The 27,401-nt window shown below is 36.6% G+C and overlaps 1 protein-coding gene across 1 annotated transcript; it reads left to right on the forward strand.

Annotated features, from left to right (window-relative positions):
- Positions 1 to 797: 797 nt before the first annotated feature.
- LOC149806631 (proton-coupled folate transporter-like) lies at positions 798 to 27,061 on the forward strand. The gene is made up of 4 exons (XM_089955902.1): positions 798 to 2,873; positions 3,719 to 3,802; positions 19,972 to 20,128; positions 20,707 to 27,061. Exons 1-4 carry the CDS (start codon positions 1,760 to 1,762, stop codon positions 20,789 to 20,791), a joined length of 1,440 nt encoding a protein of 479 aa, XP_089812028.1. The 5' UTR covers positions 798 to 1,759; the 3' UTR covers positions 20,792 to 27,061.
- Positions 27,062 to 27,401: the final 340 nt, after the last annotated feature.

Genomic DNA, 27,401 nt, shown 5'->3' on the forward strand with positions numbered 1-27,401 from the left:
TCTTCATATGTTATAAATTCTTCATGATATTTAATAAATCTTTCATAATTGTCTTACTAAAAGTTTCAGTTGCGGAACAGGCAACATTTTCAAGATCTGGAGACACACCTTTACACTTTTTACACTAATATCAAACCACAACAAATGATTTCTAAACGTAGGCTGTTCTGGGTGCCCGTTCTGTCGTCAAATTATATCTACACGAAATCATCCACCCACCCACAAATCCTCTGTGTTAAGAATTCTTGACTGCACCAATGTTTACTATACAAACCATAAGGAAATAGGGAAACTATATGATGGAGAGATAAGGAAAAATATTGATATTTCGTTGTTATAAACGTGTCCATCCTACATCTGCTTGATTCATCTGCACTACACACCACTTTCTGGTTATGGGTCATGCACGGTCAATGAATTACTAGAATACTTGAGAGCGCATAACAGCAAGGGAATCGCTCGGTCGTCATCTAGGACACATGTATTTACAATCGGTTGTGTTGCCCTCGGCTATTCGCATATACATGTGGTAAATTTTCAAGTTAAGTTTAATTTTAGATCTAGTACCTGTATGCCAATTTCACCGTTAGATATTGACCTAAAGATGTACATGTTGCACTTGATTTGTTATTTAGAAGTCCGGGGCAAAATTCAGTACTTTAATCATTGGAGGTGAATTTTAAAAAATATAACAGACTGAGCTTGAAGTACATACCATACGTACACGCCTATAAATCGAGTCAAACTACAAACAACAAAAGATATGATCTACCATAGCATAACGCGCTTGCAGATCACTGATCAGAGTCTGTGCTGCTTGTTCTAGTGATTACTCCTTACATACAGCAGTTTGCAGTTGGACTCGTCTTACAAATGAGTTTAAACCGTATACTTCGCTTCTTTATCATATGACACTGTTTAAAATCAGATCTCCCCTGTCATTTAGTACAGACGTATTGGAATCGTATCTTGGATCAGCTCAGTAAGCATCGCAACGGCGGTCTTATTATCAGTACAAGCACGGCATACTGCCTGAGTTGGAACTGTCCTCGATTATCGTGACAAAGTTAGGGTTTCACAAAATTAGTACGAGTTTTATGAACAATAATAGCTATGCTTTAAAATCTTACTTCATCAAGGCAGAAAGGACGGACCATGGCAAATTTCCAACTCGTCTTGTTGAAACAGCAATATGAACTGAAGAAGACTCTGCATGTCCGTGAAATTCCTTAAGAAGAAGGGATTTACTGTACAAGAAGTACATTTCTAAAATATTGTATACATATATTGTTGTTCTTGGAATCCAAGTCCTCGGGGAAAACAATCTCTTTCAACATTACAAATATTGTTTGTTACGTAATGGATATACCTGAATTTCACCTCTAACGTCCTATTGCTTGTATGATAATTCGAAAACTGGAAAGGTTTATAGTATAGAATAAAATATTGCTGTATTCTTGAATTATGATATTACATCAGATGAAGTAAATGTTTCTTTGCCAGATATGCAAGTGAAGTTCAGTTTCATCCAATGACAACCGATGCTGCAAAAGAAGTTGTCATGGTTGACATTATGTAATAGTTTATACAGTTTGGAAGGCACTGTTTGATAGTTCAGATTCTGGAACGAGATCAAATTATAAAATACATTCCTGCTTATGCGTGTCAAATATAATTTCCCTCTCAGAGCAGTTTTGTCTTATGCTAGAATGGCTACTTGATTTGAAGAAGTAAGGAAATTTCGTGAACAGGATTTAAGATGGCGTCCAATGAATCATCTGCTTTGCTAAATAACAAGGATGAAATCAGCAAAAAGATCATCACGGCGAGACACCTAGTCATAATTCCAACTTTAGCCTTCCAGATTTTCTCCGTCATATCGTTTCAGTACAGTATTATCGAGTATACCCAATATACCATAAAGCGCACCATCCTGTCTGGTACGGAAGAATTCCTGAACTTTTCCGCGTGTGAAGTCAACAGTTCTCACCCTCTGTACGAGAAGTATAATGAAATACAGAAGGAATCTTCATTGTGGGTTCTGTATTACAGCTTGGCCAATGGGGTGCCGGGGATCTTTGCAAATATTTTAGTGGGAAGCTACTCAGACAGACTTGGGAGACGGTTTATACTGACTTTGTCAATATTTGGAAATATCGTGAAAATTGGCATTTCAACATTGGTTGTCAAGCTAGATGCTAGTTTAATTTATATCACACTAGGATATGTCATCGACGGGATGACTGGATACACAATGAATCTCTTTGCGGGTGTATTTGCCTATGTTTCAGATATCTCACCTTCTGGCACACAGCGGACCATCGGGATTGTAATGGCAGAGATTACTCTTGCTGTGGCTTATACTCTAGCATCATTCTCCACTGGGTACTTCATCCCCAGCCTAGGATATATGTATTCTATGCTTTTTGCAGCAGTGTGCTCCATCTTAGCTTTACTGCAGGTTCTTTTGTGTCTTCCAGAGACCATTCCATCGCATGGAGCGAGACAAAGGCGCTCCTTTCTGAACACTATTAGTAATGCTGTGAAGTTTTACGTTAGCAGAGAGTACATTGGCGTAAGATGGAAATACAATCTACTAACATTCAGTCTTTTCTTTTTCTGGATTGGGAACCTCGGGAGAACGGTCGTCGAGCCTTTGTATCAGATTGGGCTGCCATTTTGTTGGGATTCTAAAAGTGTAGGAAACTTTGGTGCGTTACGGGTCGGTGTCCAGGCGTTAGTAGCTTTCTTTGTCACAATAACACACTGGAGATTCTGCACTGAAGATAGTATGGTCATCCTAGGAGTGGTGTCCAATCTCGGATCATACGTCCTCGAGGCACTGGCTCAAACAGATGCGCAACTTTACGCAGGTAGTTGTGTGTGTGTGTGTGTGTGTGTGAGAGAGAGAGAGAGAGAGAGATCAGTACGACCATGTTAACCTTCGTCATAGCATCTTCATAGGCATATAGTTTCGACGGTACGAAACCGACCAAATGAAAGTGTGTATAACCCTATGTGTCAAATGTACCAGGACTTAGAAAGGACAAGAAAATAAAGTAAAATCGTGCTTTTTCCAGATTTCGAGTGCTTGAACCTTCAATGGCACCTAGCATGCCCCCAAAAGGAAGCTTCCGATGTGGAAAGGCTTAGAACGGTTACAGTTCTATGGTCTTAAACTAAGTAACAGAAAAGCAGTGAAAGCCAACAAGTCTAGTAAAAATCAGGAAATAATTTATTTCCCTTCAATACAAAGTGAATGTTTAAAAAGATCTTACAGTATTGTGAGTTAAATCCCAAATAATCCTAAAAGGTTCTTTCGCATGTCCAAAAGTATTCAGTGTTCCGAATTTATTCCAGTATTGATTTTTTTGCTGATGTGGCAGTAGCGTTGAATGAGCTGATGTGCTGCCCAATCTAGGTGTATCATAATGACATATTCCAGAACGTCCTTGAATTATTTCACATGATCCCAATATCGTGATTTAGTCCAAAATGTCAATGAATACTTTTGAATTCCAATGAATAATTTAAATAAACATCTAATCTCTAATGATAACTGAATACAACTAAAACTTAAAAGACTGAATCCACTAGACAAATGTTAAAATAGGAAAAACAAAATAATTATGTTGGTCAAATAATATACATAACAACAGCAAGTCTTTGAATTCTTCGTCTGTTTGCTGTATTCTAATTAAAATAAATTGTTTTTCAGTTACTGCCGTAGGATGCTTTTCTTTTATTGTATCCGGTATGATTAGAAGTTTGTTGTCACACCTGACTCCACCTGAACGTCAAGGTTACTCTCTCTCTCTCTCTCTCTCTCTCTCTCTCTGTGAAATCATTCTAGAGTTAAAGTGTCGGTAAACATTATATTGCTAAAAATTATAAAACTATATCTTATAAAGAACCAACTAATAATGTACAACCAGACATTTTGTTGCTGTTAATAATGAGTTTGCGGAATTAAATTTGTTTATTTTAATATGTAATGACAATTTAGTGTCAAATTTCTTGTTCTTTCTTAAATAGCAATCGGTTTTCTTATCCGTACTGCTTAGTATATCGTAAGGTACTATTTGATGCCTTTCATTAGTCAGTTCCTTAACTTTTCCGGTGGTTTAAAGGTTTATGTACTTTCTTAACAATATTAAAATCATAAGACATAAGGTATTCCAATTCTCGCTTGTTATCTTCTAATTCTTTCTCGAGTTTATGTCATCGAATGACTGTTTCAACGCATCACCTAACTTTTCATAACCATGTTTTTAGAATGAGACTTAGAATGCCAACGTAGAGTAAGTTTGTACATGGATTAGATGAAATGTATTCTTTCGACTCGATTTTCTGAGAGCATTTTTTGTGTGTATGCATGCAGTTATTATCAATTGCTAATTAAATTACTTCTGACGCTGTCATAAGAGTTTATAGGAACACAAATATTTCCACAAGTTCTACTTGATTTCCTTTCCAGGCTCTGAGAAATCTTTAATACCAATGATTATTTACATTTTTTGCTGGTCACGTCACTTAATATTTTTTATTTGACATATTCCATTCCAGTTTACCTGTACGATAATTGCAGAATTTTGCATGTGTGACATTTGTATTTATTGGATTTAAACATTTTCTACATTTCAATTGGCTCATATAACTGCATTACTTGATGACATATAAATATACGTCTAGGGGATTTTAATTTAAGTAACAGAACAAGATACGAAACCCCAAAAACTTTCAAGTTTCCAAAAATATATTTAAAAAATTACTTTAAAAAATCAAGGTGAAAGAATTCAAAATAACTTATTATAGTGTATGAATTCCTAGGATGTAATCCTAATAATTTTAACAATTCTGAAATGTTCTATCAAGTTCTCATTAATCCGGAAACTGTTCTAAGGTAATCCAAAAGTGGCTTGTATAGTACTTGTTTGTTACAACGATAACACTACTGAATTCAATGGAATTATTAATCCAGATGTTTCTGCTTCAATATAATCTCATTGAATGTAAATTATTATTGAAGTCCTTGAATAATAATCACACAATTCCAAAGTAATAACTGTTTACAATCACTGAATATTCAGTCTGCTATTCAAACGCACAATATTATCAATGAATCCCAAGTTTTCCCTCAAGTCTCTTACAGACGCTGTATATACATGTAGAAGAATGAACGTAATGCGTGCATCTTCCATATATAGTATTCTTCTGCGTTTCAAATATACATTTCTGACTCAGAACATTCTCTAACTATTAACTCTTACTATTTCAACGTAATTCAGACATTGTAAATAAAAGTCCTGTTCTGACCTTCAAATCTTATCAAACCAATCAAAAAGTAGAGCGCGATTGTCAGGTCAAACAAACTTTGATTTCCCCATGCTTATGCACACGTCCCGCATTCAATACTCTTGCGTCATCTTAACCTGGATTCAGGTTATTTCATCTTTGAGAAACCGAATGAATGAAACTTTACTACGTAGTACAAAATTACTTTTACGATAATATTATCCATTGAATTAAACAATGCAAAAATATAACTTTATAGTCTCAATATAATTATATTATAAATTCAAAAGATGATACATAATTCCGTATTTATATATTAAATAAATAAATATATTACATAACGTTTGTCATCAGTGTTGGATAGGGCCAGTTGGCTAATTTTGATAGCATAGTTTCATTTGTTGATAGTTGTGGTTGTAATTAAACAGGCACTCCAAGTTACATTTGACATCTTAAATTGCTTTTGATCACGCATTTATTGATGATCATGCAAACCTTCGTCTCATCGTAATCAGATTCGAATACAATCTTGATCTCAAACCAACAAGCTCTATTATTGGAATGTCTGAGAGTTCATCTTTGGGGGGGGGGGTTATTCGCTTCAGATACGTCATATATGTTCCTTTGGGATAGTCGCTTTTATAGCAGAACTGTATGTTTTCTCTCATGCAGTCAAAAAAACTGCTCGTTTCAACATGATTGTATAGCGAATCCAAATCTGATTCAAGCAGTTTCATTCTATCGCTATATTTGCTTTTCAACTTGTTACAACAGAATTCGAACCTCAAGCAGTTGGATAGCTTTACCATAGTAAACATTTGGCCAGATCGGTTTTGGTAGTTATGATCGTTATGGATTCGTACTCAGATGTACTTCGTTGTTATTAATTACTTTTCTCTCTTCTATCTGCATATTTTATTTTTCACTTTTTGTTCGTGAACATTTTTTTAGTTCTTCTCCTCTCACATTTATTTTCTAAATGTGTTTATTCTTTCTTCCTTTTTCTGCATATCTGATTTTTAACACTAAAATTTCAATGATATTTAGCTATTATTTCGTAATGAACTTTTTGCATTTTATGTGGAAGTAAGCAACGTTTTCAAATAGTTCTTTCAAACTGACGTACTGTAGTTTTTCTTGTTTTCGGCACTCTAGCCAACATAACTCATTCAGTTCGTACTTGACTCGCACCTCATATTCTACACCCAACGTTTATTCCTGATCTCGATTTTATTAGATTATTTTAGTCTTAACATTTCCTAAACTGACTTTGCTGAATGTCATTTAATGATGTTTCATGAAGAGTTTCCTCGGGATAGGTATGCTGCAGGTAGCGGAATTACTCAAGGCTTTTAATTCCTTGAAACGATCAGCAGGAGGGAGTGGGCCGACCAGAAAAAATGGCGGACGACAACTTTTTGTTACCTATCAATAAAACCTCCATTGTGGAATCAGACGCTTCTATGAACAAGAACCAAAAACAATTTATCGCGAATGACTTGAATTTATACTAGACTTACAGAGCCACCAATACTGTAATTCTGACCTCCAAAAATAGCAAAAGGAGGTGCCCGCGAACAGGCTGATTAACGTTGGATATCTCTTAAATATTGGGTAATTGTTAGTTTTCTTTTTCCATTGCAGTTGTTGGATTATTTCAGAGAATTTTTTTCTTCTATTGTGCGTGAACAACTCCACCCCCACCCACCCCTCGGTGAATCGCTCAGTGCGAAACGAAATTATTGAAATTGAGAGGGCTGTCCAGGCTGAATTTTACTTTGTCAATTTATAATCAAGCACGCCCCCATCCAAGTGAATCCCGGGTTCTTTAAAATGAACGCCCGTAGGGGATCGGGGAGGGTCCAGGTAAGTTGCACTTGGTTAGTTTTTTCTTTTAGAATTACCCATTTAAGTAATCATGTCTTTTTCGATGCACCTCGGGTTTCTCCCCACTATAATCGCATCTGTCGCAAACACAGACAATATGTCTGCCGTGTTTTTGACTCGAACCCATGAGGTCATTTCCACTTATCAAAAGTTTGTCCTACCGTTCACGTCGGCCACTGTCTCGCTGAAGAATATGCGATGAAATAATTTATATGGCACTGAGCAGACAGACACACGTATCTAAATCGTACAATTTATTTCTCAAGTATTTATGTTTAACATGAACATGTATATTTCTCCAGCGAATATACAATAATCGATTTTACCTCTAAATTTCAGCGACTTAGCGTACTGAAGCACGTCATCGTGTTTTGAAAATCTCAGCGTATTATTATTAGCGTGGTATTTTTAGCGCAGTCATGTGACCGCGGCAATATCTAAACTGCTGAGTCAAATTGAGATCTCGGTAATTTATTGCATTTAGAACAATTACGTTACGTTACTGGATATAGAGCAGAGACAAGATTTTTGAATGAGAACGAAAAAGATCATCCGCTACTGAGCCAGAGCACATCACCAAATCAGATTTTGACAGGTTAACCAAAGGTAAGAAACAGATACCATTCGAACAAAAGTTGCATGATTTTATCAACATGGCGAAGAACGAATTTATCAACGATGGTGCGTCTCATGTGTTTTAAACATTTAAGATAGATGGTTTTGAAACATTTATTGATTCCACAATGGATGACAAACGAGCAGCTACTATTCTTAATAATCATGTTGATGACATCAAGTACATCAACGAAGATGATCCGATAAACTCGACCCTGTTAAGAAATCACGACGACATAACAATGTCTCATAGTAGATGAAACTTCTAAGGAGAGACCTTTCTACAATAACGCATATCCAGTGGCTCAACGTGTCAGAGAACATTTTGCAAACTCGAGACGAGGAAACGGACTTACAGAATCAAGTATTTAAAAAAATAACTGAAAAAATTATTTTCTTAACGGAGAAAAAAAAAACATTAAAGAGACCAATAATTGTACAAACAATAATCAATGAGATTTTGTACAATTCTGGTAAATACTATAGTAATGAATTTTATATGATCATAATTCACATGCATGGACCGACTCGGTGACAAAATTTCCAAGAGAGAGAATAAAACGCTTTGATGACGGCGATATCTACGAGGAAATCTACAACATAAGTAAGCGTGACCCTGTATTGGTCTGGCTATTTCATGGAGATGATTCTGAGTCGGATGAATCAACGTTTGATCAGTTTCTTCTGCCGTCGGGGGTTGTTTATCGGAAGGAATCACTCCAAGAAAACATGAAACAAATTTTGGTAAAAATTTACTCGTAGTTTTACAGCCTCGTCCGCTGTACCTCATATAGCCCAACAAAAAATAAATGGCGTCCAGCTCCAAAAGAATTTCTCGATATTGTATCACAATCTTGTGTTGAGTTTGGCTATGGCGGTCTTTGGAAACAAAATATAACTCCTCTGACATGATTTCTGCTGACAAATATCGCTGCTTATCAGGCAGCTTTTCTTGGACTTGGCTAGTGTCATCGTTTTTTGAACGATTCGGGCACCCAACACACGAAATGACACGAGTTTCAGTAAACGGGCCACTACCAAATATCGATCTTACTGGATTTATTGAGATGGAATAATTCGAGTTTTCAGCGAGTATTCATCATGTGATACTAATCTGGTCTGGTAGACACTTTAATAAACTGGATATCAGTGTCAATCCCAATGATTGTTGCGCAAGACATCAGCGTGATTAGGCTCCAATAGTTTTATTACGATACGTACTCGATGCTACGATTCTCACATCATTAATTGTAACCTCTGCAATAATTTCATACAAATAAAAATATTAATCTGTATGGTTACCACCAGACGACAAAGATATCTGCAGAAACATTATCGATAAATTCACGTAGGGTTCATCATCTGATAATGCTTGTCGTTGTACAAGATTAATCATGGATACAGCCGAATTAAATTTTGTTGAAAAGGACACGGTGGCACGAGGTGTACTGGCGTCACAAATCAATGCAATCACGCAAGATGGGAAAAACGTGAGTACAATAGTCATCTACTACAAGGGCAATTCTCCTCAATTTATTCATTTGAGATCATCAATGCCCGCCAACTCATCAATTAAACCTATTATCAATAATCAACAGATTTCCCAATGACGTTGTTAGAGTCTCCACTGATTCTTTTTATATTAGTCAACTTGTGACGCCCTAATGATCCACTAGTTGTATCCAGGAAAAAGTCAGTAATTCACTTCAGCGTAAATTATTCGATAAGGAAAAATTTCCAACTCAGCAAGTCCCGCTATGTTATCGACAAATAGATACACGCCGGCAAAGTATACTCGTTGATATTCATGGAACGGACATTAAACAAAAGCTAGTTCTTAATGATATCGTCGAGGTTCCAGTAGAGGCTGTGCAACAAGCGTTGTCAGTGGTGGATACGTAAGCGGCAGTCGCTCCACGACAACAGCCAAACCCATCGTGCTGGACTCTGAGATATGCGATAACAATTCATTCGTCACAGGGATTAACAATACCATATACCAACATCGGGATTGTCGACAATCGCATCGAATGGTCATATTTAGTTTATCTGGCTGTGTCTAGAGTAGCAAAAATATCTAGGTTACTCAGGTTTGTCAACCTGTTGGAGCTGCCAAAGCCGTCACAAACAGCAACAGCAATAACAGTAATTATCAACGCAGTGAAGAAAAAATTAGTTGGTTATGCGCGAGATTTTAAAAACATTATGCCAGTTTGAACATGATTTTGAATGTATCATGACAATGAAACAAAGAAAAATTAATCACTGCGCCTGATGTTACACAATAGCGTTGTATCAATATTTTCCTAATGACGTATGACAATTTCCCATGGACAGAATCGATAGTATTCTCGGCCACACATTCGAAAATATCTCTCTGACATGTCTTGAATGTAACAGACACACAGGAGCTTTGTTCCTCAACGCAGGTTACTCTTGTTTGCGTATTTTTTTGTTAGCGAGCGAAGGGAGTCTGCGACGCCGTATCCAATCTGGTGGTAACTCGGTGTTCTCAGGAATTACCTGTAATTGTTCACGTACAAATCCTCGTTGAGGGGCTGCTGAATCTAATCAGTGGATTGGTGCCTGCGTCGTAGATCTTACCACGCTGAAATTGTATGTTTGTTACACTCCAAACAGGATCAGTTGCTCTTGCTGCACCACCCTCAAGTCACCAGGTTCATATAGATGCCTCACTATATCTTTATTGCCCAATACTGTTTGTTGTAGCTGATCTGGTGACTTTTGTCGTGGTATATGTTTTTTCGCAATTGCATTGATGAGTTTCATGTTGCTTCCACTCGTGGCCACCGCTTGAGGTAGTCTCGCAATCAATTCACTAGATCTGTCCTGAACGTGCAGTAATTCTTGGGCATATTGCTATCCAAAGAGTAACTGTGCAAGTGTTTGATTCAATCGCTCAATGATTGCCTGATCGCGACGCATCGCGCTGTCTCCACGACTGATCTTAACGTGTTGCTACATCAGCATCGTGCTACACCGAAAAAATCTTTGCCAGGATCAAACTGTAGAAACTGTGGCCAGAGCAGAGGTCTTCGCGTATAAATTCGTTCAAACGCTGCTGAGACCTCAGTTGCTATTTTAGATGATAACGGTGCAGCCTCTTTGTATCTACTATCAGCATCTACAACAGTCAACGCGTAGCGTAGTTGTATATGTGCCGTTCATATTTGTCATGTGATAAAAACAAGATATCTGCCTGATGAACTTCACTGGCTATGCTGACATCAAACCGTCCATGTTGAATTGTTTTGGGACGTGGAAGATAAATTTGTCATATCGCCTGTCGTGACAACCAATCTGGGGATACAGTTCGTGTGACACCTGCTGCATCAGCGAGTTTTTTAATTGCTGTTCTTCCTCTCCAGTATCTGATTGGACTATAATAAACCGACTCCATTATGTAATTGTCGGTGTTTAATTGTCTGCTCCGAACGCTAGTTTACCTTTCATCGCCGATCTTATCACCCAATTCTCGAGTGATTCTCTTATGTTTTTATTCTTTATCGAATTTAGCTTGTGAATTGACTCGACATCAGCGATATGTCGTTGTTGTAGATCTGGATTTTTATACGCGACATCATGAACATGGCACGCTTTATCAATCGCATTTACCGGAAATTCACCCGATTTTGGTTGTTTTTTTTTCATCTAGTCTAATGTCAAGGCGAGTTCCAGGACCACGATAATTATATCCTGGAAGATGTTTTCCCCAGGATTCTTATCCCATGGCGTTCCGTGTATTTTCCCGAGTTCCTTAGCAATGTCGCCACCCGCTTTTGCAACAGGAATACTCACAAAATTATATTCTTGTTCCTCATTTTACGCATTTACCTATTAGTGCGGCGTGTTATTGCTCAACGTGGTTGCTCTCAGAAACTTTGTACCAGTGACTGTCTTGCATCCAACACAGTATAAACTCATGATTATAAATAATATTATCTCTGTACACTACGAACGTGATTGACTTTTCAGCAACACGTGAGAAAGCACCGGTCAAGCATCATCCAGAGTTACTAAAATTTAATTCTAGCTATTATAGTTGGTCCATCTGGGTCGGGTAAAACCCAGTTATTGCTCAACCTGATAATGAGGTGGCTCAAATGGGACAAACTTTATTTAGTAGCGGATGAAAAAGGATGCTAAAATGTGTTCAAAGAATTTAATGAATCTTCAGCGGCCGAACACGGTGTTATTATATTTATCACAGACATCGATGAAGCGCCTTCCGTAGAGAATCTAAACGGGGATATCACCATTCAAGGGGTTTACGATGATGTCATGCTTGACAAACAAGCAAATCCAGCCTAAATATTTTCACCGGGCAGACATAAAAACACAGATGTCTTTTACGTCACTCAACGATACAATCATATTCCCAAAGTGATCACAGATAATTGCAGTTTTTGCTTATTTTTAGCGGTGTTAAAAAACATACGCTGAGAAATATTCATCCGACATGGTGTGCAGGCGACATGGACATAGATAAGTTTAAAGATTTCTTCGCACATGCTCAGAAAACCACGCATGGATTCATCACGATAAGTTTACATGATCCAGCTAAACGTTATCGAACTAGTCTAGATAAAATCTTTTATTTAAGAAATGTGTTTGTTGTATAATGAACCAGGAAGACATTAACGAAATTATCTCTACTATCGAACAATTGCGGCAAGATGGTGTTACGATTCAACTCATGTTGAAAAAATCAAAGATGACTATGAGATGATACATCGGCGGTGTGAAGTGGGCATATATATACTAACGGCTGAGTACAGATTTATCAAATTACTCCAGCGTGAAATGGAATTGTCATTGGTGTATTTACATGAACAACATGATATAGGTAAATTTGCTCCATTGGCAAGCGCCATTGAGATCATATTTGTATCGACAATATGAAACTCAAACGGCTGTAAGTGCACGTACGAGACAATTAAAGCAACTTGTGTTGGAGTCTCTTAAGATTCTCGCAGAATGAGAAGAATAACCCAAACAACACAGAAAATAAAACAAGAACAACAAAAAAATTAACTTCAAAAATATTTTTTGCTATTGTTTTTGTTGTTATTTTTTCATCATGGTGTGCCGTTATGGTCTGACTCGCACATACAAACTAACGGTAAATTCTTCATCACGTCTGTCCAATAAATTACCGCATTGGTCGATTAGAAGAAAACGTATTCGAGTCAGCGATTGATTATGACATCGTAAACAAACAGGATTAATTGGCACTGACACAATCAAATGACCCGGTGGGACATCAGGAGAAAAGCTGTAAAGAAAATATACCTGCTGGACCTGCCCTTGTAATGCTTGCCCATACGCGTTATAACTACCGTCGACTGCGTCACAGACTAGATTTACAGAAATCATCCACGCGATATTGACAATACTTAGCGACATATGACGACCACATCCTGTTGGGTCGTTATTATGTCAAAGTATATCTGAAGAGTCTTTTATTTTCTCCCATACTGCAATATCATCGGAACCTATTCGTCAGTATATTATTGATAGTCTGTCTCGTCTCAACAGAATCAAGCCAAGGTAGTTTAAACGTATCAATTTTGTCCTTTTCAGTGATCTTACAACGATCAAAAATAATGTTTGCTGAGCGGAATCCTTTTCACATATGGCTTCCGCATAAATGAGTAATACTAAACGTGAAGCATCGCGACCGACTCAGACCTCCTAGATGACTCATTGTAATAACGATACTTGAACTTATAAAATAATTGGGATATTCAAGTGTTTACTTCTCAAACCTTTATCTTAGTACTCGCTGTTGTCTTTCTTACAACCACGTGTTCTCTCTGGCTTTTTCTTTTCTTCTTGAAGAAGTGTATTATCCAGACGTTGGAAATTATTGAGTAGCTCTTCATACCTGTAACTAACCAGCATTGAGGACGGTCTTCCGTTGAATAAAAGTTAGATCGTTGTGGTCGTGGTGGTCTAACATAATTCGGCTCTCCCAGCACAGTTCTTCTGATCGACGATTTCGAGATGTCAGCGGCGTAATCTGGCGTCGATATTTCTACGGTGGTGCTCAGCGTTGGTTCGTGTACCTTGTTAGGGATCTTTCATTCTTTTCCTGTTATTGATTTAATTCTGCAATGAAGTTCATGGTTAATTTGTTCGATTTGATATGATCCTGTTGGGATGGTAACGACCTCCCAGGCAAGGCCTTGCCCACCAGCTACATCACCTGCGGTTTTATGCGGGAATATTCCTCAGAATGACTTTTATCTGATATTTGGTTAACTATAATAAAGGCGTAATTATGCCAGTGCGATTTCAAGTGTCCGACCTATAGGAGTTTTATCGGAGTTGGAAAACCAATATTTAATTATGGATATGATTATGTTGCTGATATCATTGTGGTCGTCGGCGGTGCTGTTTTAGCGATTAGCTGTTCCAGTCGTATGTTATTTCTGCTGTCATTATTATCTATACGGCGGATTCTAAATGTGGCTGTGGCAACGTTGGTAACTTTGTTGTCCGCAGTGGTGTGTTGGCGTTCTTGTGGTATCGATAATAAATATCCCTAATTGCGGAAAACTCATTGTGCGATATTTCACCATCGTTTAACCCCGCTGATAGCATCTATGATATATTTATACATGCATACGCCGCCGCATATGTTATTTCCGTGTTCTCGTGCTTTTTTTTACTGGCACATGTAGATATTTCTTTCGCTATTATATTAAGTATACCAGCAACACCGACAACAACAACGACGCTGATTCCAACCACGGGTGGTATCATGTGCGTCACTGATAATGTGCCGATTAACGTCGTTGTTTCAGCGACCAGCGAGGAAACTGCGTATACAAGATTATCGATGACGATTATTCGTCCGAGATATTTATTTATTTTTTTGTTTTGTTATGTGCTTGTCGATGATTTCTTCCAGTGATGCCTTCCACGCACATGCTTGATTATATCGAAATGATTGTGTGGAATTCATTGTGGTGTATACTAAGTTAATAATTGTGAAATTCTTTCGAGACGAATTCCAGAAACCACCAATAACTCGTTGAGCTTAGTTTTTTTTCTGGAACCAATGTGAATGTTTTCTCGGCATTTTGATATAACACGACTAAGGCTGTTACGGAAAAACTATCGTGCAGGGAGGAAAATGATTTTCTACATGTGTCCCACATTTAACGAGGCTAAACACAGAGAACCTATACACCCTGGTTATCTCAGCAGGATGTTTAAGTAAGTTGTTTTCCGGTGTCCAGATTTATATTCTTGACGCTAATGTGTATAACATGTTGAGGAGCGGAATCGTGTGAATTACACGATCGGCAATCTTTTTGATTTTTTCGAGTTCAGTGTTTATCAAATTAGTTCTTGAGCTGATGTTGGTGAGCCCATTGTTAATAATTTCGATTGTTGTTTTGCATTGATTTCAGCGAGCTTAATGTTGATGACCGCAGGATTTCCAAACAATTATCTAGGGTTCTATTTATGTTTCTACAAAAATATGTAAACGCAATTACATGATTACCATAATATCATGAATGATGTAACTAAATGTTCGGAAAACACTTAAATGTTTGGAAAACATTCATGTTTTCTACGGCGCATCAATGACTCTCATTCGTCCACCAACACTTTCAAGCAACATTGTTTTATCTGACAATATAACAGCGATTGCTCTGTAACCACCAGCTGCAGAAGGGCCAACAATAGCTTGCACATGTACGTCAACAATTGACTGTCTGAATAAATCCAGATGATGCAACGAGAAATAATAAATCGGATACAACGTTGAAAATCCCGCTGGGTTATCTGCAGGCCGGAGTCGACATTCTGATCACGCCCCATAAATCTCATCAAACTATGATTCGTCTGTGCAACGTTCTTTTGGTCAAAATTCAGTATTATGTCCTCGAATGGTTCTTGATTTCCATTTATGTTCAGCGAAATCGTAGACATCGCTAATCTATCAAACACCATTGGATTTGCTGTCTGATGGCTATACCTTGTGGCACGCTGAAATGCCACGAATATATGTCGTGGTGCTGAAATTCCCTGCTGTGATGCGACGTGCCATGAAAATGTTTCTGATGTGCATGGAGGTGTGTCTGTGGTCATTGTCAGCCACGACCGTTTTGACTTGCCGCCGTCATTCATAAATGACAATCGTCGTTGTTCGTTTGTCAACGACGAAGTCATCGTTGGCATCCATAATGCTAGTTTTGTTAGTGTTACTTTACCAGCACCATCCCCACCAATCTCAACGCGCCAGATATCATCGTTTTATGTGGCTCTTAGAACCAGCGCAACTGTATGCTTTGCTCCGAAGATAACTTTTCTAACGGGTCTACAAAATGCGAAGATATGTGACAGTGGTATCACACATGAAACCCCACAATCTGCGTTAACCTGAGATCCCTGTGCTGCAAATCCCTTGTTGAATTCTGGATTAATGTTCTGTAATGTCGCAAAAGCAGCGGCTTGTCGAGGTATCATTTCAGCTGGTTGTGGATTAACGGCGCTGAGATGTTTGAGATGCTGCTTATCGTCAGGATGGTCAATAATGTTCTTCGCGAACATCATAGACGGACCGGCGGACCGTGAATAGTCATCAGTATCTCTTGCAAGACCGATAATTGTCGTAGCAACATCAACCTTATCGAGGCATACTTCGATTTCCCTACCATCAGTTATATATATGGCACTGTTAAGCAATGCCATAATACCGTTAACGAATCCACATCGTTCATTTACTGCATATGCGTTATCATTTTTCACAAGTTTTCCATGAACTTCAATAAATGCCTCGGCGGGCAAGAAATACCTTGTTGTATCTTTGACTTGTAAATCGATTCGTCAACGTTGGTCTGGTTCTCGTGCTTCATAAAAATAATACCGATAATCACGCACAGGCTCATCTTTAAATACTGGTGCGTCCATGTCAAAGGCTGTTTCAGATATATGAGTGACTATTGTTGTCTAAAACGACGTTCTAACACCGATCAATATCGCCAGCGATGACGGGCCAGACCTCTACCCGCTATTAGGTTTACGGTTATGTTTTTTTCTATCTCAGCTGCTGTTTGTTTTGTCGGTGATGGCACTCCAGCTAATTCTTTCAGCCGCTCATTTGGTGGCATCATGTCGGTGCTAGCAATTTTACTGGAATGCTTGCCATGAAATGCTTCACTTTCTGCAGTGGTTTTTGTCGTACTAATCATGAAAGTCTGTCTTTGGCCGCAGAAAATGCTTTACCAGCAAGATTACCGACAGTGCTAATAGCCTTATCACGAACAAATTCGATGACTTTCATACCTAATTGTTTTGAGTCCATCTACGTAGATCATTTTATAAACAGGTAATCGTTAATTTATCACCCTGACCTTTCAGGTCTACGTTGGGCAGTGTGTATAATCATGTTATTTTGTTATCGCCGATTGAATTGATGCTTCACTGTGGTAATCGTCGGTAGTTTCATCGTTCAGTGCCCGATAAACTCCAATGTCCATGACGCCACAGGTTAAAAAAAAAATGCTGACAAATAGCAGCTGCCACATTGATAATTTTTGTGGGATTGTTGCCGGCTTGTCTTCCACCAATCAGAATTTCTAGTCAATCAACATCAGGATGTTATTGGGACAAAGTTCATCCTGAATCACCTACGATTCAGCTATCATATTACCACCGCGTTTCCCACGACATCTATTGCGAGTGGCAAGGCCACTTCCGGTCGTTCCTTCTGATTGTTCTTCTTCCTCAACACGAGGCGGCCCAAATTGGGAACATTTGAGTGAGGGAATTATCTGGCTTCTTTGACATGTTTCTCAAATTCTTCAAATAAAGGCTTATATTCACCACTAATTTGAGATATACCATAGTAACTTCGAAACACAAATCGAGTCCCGTTTTTTCGTTAACATCGGTGGTCCCTGGTCTTAATAGTTTGCTGTAAATTTGATGTCCTGCTGCAGAAATCACTACAGGCTTTTCTCTAAGCATTTTACGACCTTCTTCGGTAAATTCGGCGGGTGGTATTTTAGATGGTTCCGGTTCTGGTTCAAGAAGTTCACTTATATTACCAATCTCAGCACGAGTTTGTTCTATACCCTCTATTGCTTGCTGTATTTCTTGCCGTATTTGTGGTTGAGCAGCAACCATCGCAGCTGGATACTCTTTGAGAATCTTTTTGGTTTGTTTAGTTCTTTTTGCTATTTTTCGGTTGATTTAGTTGTTTATTCGGTTGATTTAGCCGTTTGTTCCACCGACGGAAGAAGATCTTAAGTGGCTTTTGTAACAGGCTGGCACATTTGTAGGTATCTGGCACACTTTCACATTTGTAACAGGGTGACACATTTGTAGGTATTTGGCTGTAACACTCTATCACATTTGTACAAATTTCTATCAAATTATAATACTTTCTTACGTAAATGCTAACGCAATGTCCACATTGCCCTCATATATATGGGGTTTAAGAATGTATTTGAAAAGCATATACAATTTAGGGATATTGAATTATATGCGAAATCCTTTGACACTTACAGAGAAGGAAGGAAAACACTAAGTCCGCAGAAGCTAAACTAAATGAACCAGACTTAGTTCCAGTCAAACGAAAAGTTAGTTTCATCAATCAGTTGCCATAATAACTACATCTCAGAGATGTTATGAAATGCTCAATAGTAATAAACGAGTCAAATAAAGGGCGTCGTTAGTGACATACCCGGCAACATTAGGCACAGTTTTAAAGTATCATACAACATGCTGCTAAACAAACTTTTATATTTCAAGCTCTAACCACCCAAAAAGTTTACATTTGAAGAGGTGATTAAGCTATTTGTATTTGTAGCTAGTTAACTAACTACTAATTAGTTCTAGGAATCTGCCATTGGCATTATCGTTGTATTGACTCTTCCATTGACATTATCGTTGTAGGGAATCTTACATTGGCATTATCGTTGTAGGGAATCTAACATTGGCATTATTGTTGCAGGGAATCTACCACTGACATCATCGTTGTAGGGAATCTTCCATTGGCTTGGCATTATCCTTGTATGTAATCTACCATTAGTAGTATCGTTGTAGCGAATCTAACATTGGCATTATCGTTGTAGGAAATCTACTATTGGCTTTATCGTTGTAGGGAATCTACCATTGGCTTTATCGTTGCAGGTATTCTACCATTGTCATTATCGTTGCAGAGAATCTACTATAAGTATTATCGTTGTAAGGAATCTACCAATGGCTTTATCGTTGAAGGTAATCTACCATTGGCATTATCTTTGCAGAGAATCTACCATTGGCATTTACATTATTGTTGTAGGGAATCTACCATTAGCATTATAGTTGTAGGGAGTCTACTATTGGCATTATTGTTGCAGAAAATCTACCATTGGCATAATCGCTGTATGGAATCTACCCTTGGCATTATCGTTGCAGGCAATCTACCACTGGCATTATTGTTGTCGGGAATCTACCATTGGCATTATCGTTGTACATTCGGTGCAATAGTTCTAGGGAATCAAAATTCTCGTTGAAGAGATACTATGCCATTTTGTAATGTAGACAACTTGTATAGACAAATCGCATAGAAGTACCTGAACATCTCTAGCACAATACCTTACATTTGCAATTTGAACAACTAGTTTGGATTGTTTAGTAACTTTACGAGGCTATGCATAATGTTGGAGTCCGAATGAGTGTAGTATAGACATGGCGGGTTATAGAGTATCCCTGTATCTTAATTAATTTTTCCTTCAAGATCAGGAAGTATAATGAGCATTTAGTTAATTTAATTGATGCTTGTGAAGTAGACAAACTGCACCAACAGCTTTAGAAGTTTTTGTAATTCACTCTACTTTCACTAGCCACATTTTAAACAAATAAATTATTCAACATAAAAGGGGTTGTCTAGAAATGGCTATCACTATCGAATCTTTTTTTATAGAAAAGTTGTTTCTGAGAAGCAAAGTTTTTCTTAACAGGCGGAATCAGAAATCCATGGTGCTGTGATATATGTCATGCAGCCGAATTTTCTTTCTTTTCCTTTTATTTTCTTTGTCGATGAGTTGGTTTAATTTGTAGAATGATATATAATCAATTTTCCCATGATATTCTCTTCAGCTAACAATATATGCATCTTGCAATAATTGTTTTCTTCTGTATGTACAGGGACCTTGTTTGCTGGTATCGCCGCTATAGAGACGATTTGCTCTCTGATCTCGAACCTGTCCGGGAATGCAATCTACGCCGCCACAGTGTCTTTCATGCCCGGTTTTGTATTTTTTGTGTGTGCCGGACAAGACGTGATTAGCCTGGTTTTCATAGTGTAAGTATGCGCTCGCACAAACACATACGAAGAAATATGAAAACGTAAACACAAACGATATAAAATGCATATTCCAGGGTCGGGGGGGGGGGGCAGGGTTTCCGCCACCCCACCCCGTAAAAAAACGTACACACACAGACAATCACTTGTCAGTTGAGATTTGACCATCGTTTTATTCTTGTGCACGTTTATTGAGTAGTATGGGTACGTTGAGTAAACATACACATAGACTTTTGCTTTAGTGCCCTTTCCAGAAAGGTCAGGGCCATTTGAAATTTTGGAAACCCGTATACTTGGTCTGATTATGCCCTGTATTATCTTATGAGGAAAAGTGTGCTCACTTATTAAATGGAACCCACCTCCCTGTTTACCTGGAGCTTAGGAGTAAAATATCTGTGATTTAAGTACCAAACTAATAAAACCAATAATCTGAGTACATAGAAAATCAAAACAGAAAGACATGTTGAAAAATCAATAAAGTCGTTTAATTCATTATTATAATAATCTGTGAAATCCTTTATTATAATATTTGCTGCCGTTTCTATCTTTAGGGTGTGTTTTTATTATTTTCTTTTCAGGATGTATAAAACATACAACAAACACTGCGAGAGACAGCAAACAAGTCCCCACGATGACACGAATGTTCGTACATCGTCTTGCTGACGACCCAGATGAAATTTTCAACACTTCGACACAAACTGTTTTAAATTATGACAAAGACATATTCAACACCCGTATTCAATAATCGATTAACTGGTGGTAAAATTATTTGTTGTTGTTGTTGTTGTTGTTGTAGGGTTTTAACGCCATTTTTCAGCACACGATAGACTATACATGGCGGCCAGTATTAATGGTGGAGGAAGAACCCCGGAAAACCACAGAAAGAACCACCGACCCAAGAGAAGCTACTGGCAAGGGTAAAATCATTTGTGATTATAAGTTACTTCATGACTAGGGCTAACATACTAGGTTAGAACTAGCTAATGAGGACCAGTTAAGTCATTCAGATTATCAAACCGATGATAAAATCTACATATCGAAAAAATGTCACGGTAAATCCTGAAAAATCAGTCCACTTATATTCTGCATTCAAATTCTTGTTGATTTTAAAAGCTTTCGCTTGAGTGGAAGTATTCTTCCTAATAGTTAAATTCTGAATGAAAGTCTTTTCTTTGATTGTTCAAAGTACTAACACAGAGATGTCGCGCATTCTTCTTTCTTAATTCAGTTTTACTTTTGGCGAATTGAATATCAAGAAAACGTTGCACATGAGTTCTCGTTGTCCAACAGCAATGTCTAACTGAGTATGTTTCCTGAACTGAAGGTTCGGGCACTATTTCGCAGCAAAAAAAAAAAAAAAAAAAAAAAAAAAAAAAAAAAAAAAAAAAAAAATAAGAGAAGTTACACGAGAGAAAGCAATAAAATTTTAAATAAAAAAACAACAGAGCAAAACACCTATTGGTTAGTCATTATTATGACTCTTGGTATGATTTGAATGGATATGCAAAGTAATTATTTTTTCTTTTGCGGTATCTGTGTATGTACTGTTTACTCATATTTCAGTTTCGTTCGGTAGTAGATGATCATAATGTTTAATATTATTTATTTATTTATTTATTTTTTTATTTATTTATTTATTTATTACACGAGAGAAAGCAATAAAATTTTTAAAAAAAAACAGTGCAAAACACCTATTGGTTAGTCATTATTATGACTCTTGGTATGATTTGAATGGATATCCAAAGTAATTATTTTTTTCTTTTGCGGTATCTGTGTATGTACTGCTTACTCATATTTCAGTTTCGTTCGGTAGTAGATGATCATAATGTTTAATATTATTTATTTATTTATTTATTTATTTATTTATTTATTTAGTATTATTATTATTATTATTATTATTATTATTATACACGTAGGAGATATGTTATTTGTATTTACGCCTCCGTTTATAGCTTTGTTAGATTTTATACATTATTTGTTGATTATGGATAGTTGGTGTTGGGAAGATATTTCTCAATCGGATTAATTAGCCAGTTTGTAGGAGCTGACGTCGTAAAGTACAATATTCACTAGAGTTTATGACAGCATATATTAGTTTCGTAAAATGGACCCTCCTTAATTTCTTAACATAATGAATTCTCTGGATAGCGCTTGGCGTAAAGTACTAGTATTCGGCTCGAACAGGCTTAATCGTGAATTATACAGTATAAAACAAGAAAAAACATACAAGTGTAAAATTAGAATTTCGTTGTGTGTGATCATTAGGTGATCTGAAGCAAGATCATTTGTGGTGCTTGCGCGTTTAAGAGCATTTCAGTTGACAACGACTGTTGTCATGAGGTCCTTGGAAAGAGGAGACGACTTGGACTATCAAGCCACGTTGACACATGTATTTGATTCGCTCATAAAGAGATCCCTTGCGCATATTATTATTATTATTATTATTATTATTATTATTATTATTATTATTATTATTATTATTATTATTTAATGTGTATTACTTTTGGGGCTTTGTTTTAATGTTATATGTTATATGCATTTGTATTTTGTACTTGACCTTGTCCAAAATCAAGTTCACTACATACATGACTAGGGCTACTGATTTTATAAACAACATAATTCATAGTCAATATTTATATGCGAGAACAGCTTAAATATTAGAATCATTATCAATGGAAGTAAACATGTTTATTTTAATGTGATTCTAGGTCATAGGTATTTCCCATGGATAAACCTGTTTTACCTGATGCTTACAATATTCTTTATCATTTCATTTTAGCAACAGATTTGATCTTGTTTGCAACTTAGAATGTTCTAGAAATGAACTTTTGACCATCATCATGGTTCTGCTTTTGTGTCTTAGTTTTTTTATGTAATGTTGTTTACCCGAGAAATTATTAATTCTTGCTTCAACGTGTTGAAGCAAAATCACTCTTACTGTTATGTTCAGAGTTTCATTTTGGTGGAATTATTTGTTCAAATTATTATGCACTAGAAATATAAAGTGCTCATTAATAATATTCTTTGACAGAACAGTTGTGGATTATAATATTGTGATACATCAACAGACTATTAGCACATCGCCACAATCCAGGTTATTTGTACAATACCACGCGTGAGACTACAGGAACATCAACACATTCAGTATTGGAATTGAATTGGACTACCACTGGATCTCAGTTGGATCCTTATACGTTTCTACTTGTGATAGAAATTTTGGGACTATTTGGGATTTTGTTCAGAATACTGCAAGTTCTTTTTAAATTATTTGTTGAATTTTACAAAACTTCTTGGTTTTTGCTCTATTCTGGTATTCAGTTTAAGACCATGGAGTCGTAACAGTTGTTGTTGTTGTTGTTGTTGTCGCTCTGGAATTCATTTGTATTGATGCTATTGACGATGACGATGATGACGACTTCAGTGATGATAGTGACGATTGCATTCGGGTGACTCAAAACATGCAGATGAAGTCAGTTAACAATTATCTTGAAAAAATGAACCAAACTCGTGTGAAAATTAGAAATTCATTAGTCGTAAACATCTAAAACGAAAAACTAGAAATTGGTTGTACGATGTTAACGTATTATATATACAGTTGTTGTATATATAGTTAATTAGTTACAAATTTACTCCAAATACAACAAACATAGCTGAAAGTGACATCTCTGATTCATATTTATGAGAATTATATTGTGGTGACAAATGAGATAGTTTCAGTTGGATTTTTAAAGGGCCAAATTTCACGTTTTTATCTTTGTGTTCAATATCAAAAGATACACTCTCCACCCTTTTTGTTCTGTAATTTTTCTTTGTTTTAATTAAAATTGTGGATATATTTCTAATAGTGGGAGAGGTTCTAATTGCTTTACATTTGTCCATTTTCTTTGGGCATTGAAATATGTGTTTGTAGCAGCCCCGATTAAAATGAAAACTGGTAAACCAGAAAAATTAGTATGCCACGAATACCAATGAATCCACTATATTCGTGACTTGAAACACTTGTATACTGAATAGCTAAAATACTGATAACTTCTGTTATGATAAGAGCTTAGTGGCAAAAATGTTTATTTTCTAACGTATTCCCATTGGTTTTCCTGTTCACCTTCTCCTGTCGAGATAATGCAAAATATCTGAGATTTGTCGAAGTTCAAAATGATTAAAGCAATGAGTACCCCAACCCCCCAAAAAATCTGAATAGGGAGATGGGATGAATACACAAAAATAGGTAAATTAGCCTTGGAGTCGAAGAAAACAAGCGCTGTTTTCAAAATGTTTAGAAGCTTTGAGCGTGCCAAGTTACCAAGAAGTATTGATTTTGAACGTGTAAGTCTTTATTTTGTATTTCTGAGTAATTTAGGACGTAAAGCTTTTGTCTTGACTTGTTGTCACAAGAGTTTATTTTTTGTAGTGACGTCAACGTGGTATATGTTTTAGGTTTTGGATCGCACAGTGTAAGATGAAAGTTATTCTTTGAAGAATATAACCTAGTACCCTCTCAAGAACCTGTCAATCTTTTTTCTTAGTCTATCGGTTGCTTGCTTGCACGATTGATTTAGCATGAAAAATGCAAGATGTGCATGCTTTCATTTGTATATAATTTACATTGTGGCTAGTTTCTTGTCATTTTTTTGTTTCCCTCGAAAACCCTGACTGAAAAACGACTGCTAATATCTTCAGATGAATTGTAGACATCAAAAGTTGGTTGAAAGTGAATTTCAGCTTTGTGTTCCGGCATCGTTTCGAAACAAATGGAAGGAAATGGTTGCTATAACTGAGGCAGCCGAGACGTCTATGACATCATCGATTATTCATGACCTTATTTGTTAATTCGCAAAATCTATTCAAAACTAACATAGTAACAAAAACTCTATTCAAAACTAACATAGTAACAAAAACTCTATTCAAAACTAACATAGTAACAAAAAATCTATTCAAAACTAACATAGTAACAAAAAATCTATTCAAAACTAACATAGTAACAAAAAATCTATTCAAAACTAACATAGTAACAAAAACTCAAAGCGTGAGGATGGAATAGAGAGACCTTTTTGCTGACATAATATAGTATTTATAGATTTGGAACACTTCAGGGTTGACATTTTTACTTAGAGTTATAGTTTAGGATCACTGCTTGTGTAATAATAATACACACACCTCAGAGCAAGCTCTTACATTTGTCTTTCATTTTTTCATGTTCATGTCACTGCAGAAATGCTAGGCTAAGGGACAGAGGACGAAATTGGATATGTTAAATGTATGCAATATTGTCAGTTTGTTGAGTCTAGTAAACTTCTGATCAACACGTTTCAAGACAGATAGTTCCCTTAAAGCTTTTCTTCAAATATCTTTTTCATGTTAATCGAATTGCGGTTAGTAGTCTATCAATTACTAGCAGTTCAACTGTTTCTTCACAGTTTATGACAGCACTGCTTATGTAAAGCACAGGCGTAATACTAAATGTCTTTGTACACGGAGCTAGTGCTTGAAACCTTTCATGGTAGGCTTGTATTTTGTTAGCAGTGAACCAGACAGTCAGGCTGTGGACTCTGTTTCAAGTGTGTCAGTTAGAATGCTAAAGTCCGGTGAGAAAAAAGTGTTATCGTCATAGTTATATAAAGAGGCATATTTAGAAATAAACAAATTATCATGGATAGAAACATTAAAAAGTCAGAAGATTGACCACTGAGGAACCTCTTTTGGGGTTTCAGTCCAGCTACTCAAACCCCTGCATCTTAATTTGCTCCTTTAGAGATGACAGATAATTCAGTACTGAGCCACCTGGTATACCCACCATAAACCCCTAGCTTGCAAAGGAGGATACCATGATGGGCAAGCCTTAGATAAATTCAACAGAACTGCTCCTACAGATTTGTTTTCATCAAGAGCCTTCTTCCAGTCTTCAAGTAAACATAAGAGTGGTCTCGCATCCATGATCTGTACAAAAAGCACGAAAATATTTGTTTAAAATATTCTCAAATTTGTGCTCACTGGTTCTCAATTTCTCAAAACAGTTTGGATATGATAGGTAGAATGGTTACAGGTCTATAGTTACTTTTGTCAAAAGGATTTTTATTTTTGAAAGTCCGAACTATTTTCGCTTATTTCAAACGAAAAAGCATTGAACTCTAAAGTTTTGTTAATTAGATGTTCTTCGGCTTGTACCATTTTTACAGGAATTTGGATCCCACCCAGTAGCTCTTTTTAGAGTTGTAACTTTTTATTATTAAGTCTATACACTTCTTCATGGTTAACCTGATTATCTTGTTTGAATTGTCCATACTACTACTGTCCTTTTTAATAGACTTCATGCTTTGATGAGCTAAAGGGTCAAGAGAGACAGCCTTGCCAATACCGAATGCCACAAATACATTAAAAGTATTGAAGATTTCACATATTTCCCTGGGATTGTTTACAATTTTTGCACTTTTCCAAAAATTATCTTTTCTTGACCATCAAATGTTTATTAGAAAAGTACGGCTTATTAGTTTGTCAGAAGTTCCTAGATTTAATGTCCCAAGCATATCTTACTAAAATGGGTGACATTTGAGGTTTATTGCTTTAAGTATTGTCCAAATTCATCTGCTTTTCATAGTGTTCCTAGACTTTGTATGATCTGTATCAAACATATTTGCACCAAGTCACATGCTGAGTATATATAGCTTTCTTCGTATATAAAGCAATGGTTTTCTACGTGGATATGTGTGTTTCATTACAACATGATTTACTATAACATTTAAAAGAACGTTTTCAAAGTTGACGTAGTTAGAGTTGATAGATTCTGAGTCAATATCTAAAGACGGGACAGTAAATGGATCATGTCATTAACAAAGGCATTCGCAGGAGCTTCTATAAGATAGCTGGCTGTAGACTGCTGAGTCCAACCATATTATGAAAATCACTAATTTCAGCAGACACATTAAAGGTTGTCATACATTGGCTTTGTTTTATTTGTAGCTACCACAAGATGGATTACACCGATTTTAAAAACACGAATGTTCACTTTTTAAGCATGCAAGATTAAAACATAAACCACATAGACAACGGGATTTGAATATTAACATTTAGGTCACCAATGATAATAAGGTTTTCATATTTTACCAGACTTTTGCATAGTGTTTTTACAAAATTAACCGTAAAAGAGTTTTTCAGGCATTGAAAAAGACCTATACACGCCAATAAGTCTTAAATAGATAAGTCTTAATTAGATAAAGTTCATGAGGGATCTGCTCCAGGAACTCGTACTCTAGTTCTTTCATCCTGCGATCTTGGATAT

The sequence above is a fragment of the Sinohyriopsis cumingii genome, chromosome 1 (assembly GCF_028554795.1).
Source record: "Sinohyriopsis cumingii isolate HCF-2022 chromosome 1, ASM2855479v2, whole genome shotgun sequence".
In the NCBI taxonomy this organism is placed as follows: domain Eukaryota; kingdom Metazoa; phylum Mollusca; class Bivalvia; order Unionida; family Unionidae; genus Sinohyriopsis; species Sinohyriopsis cumingii.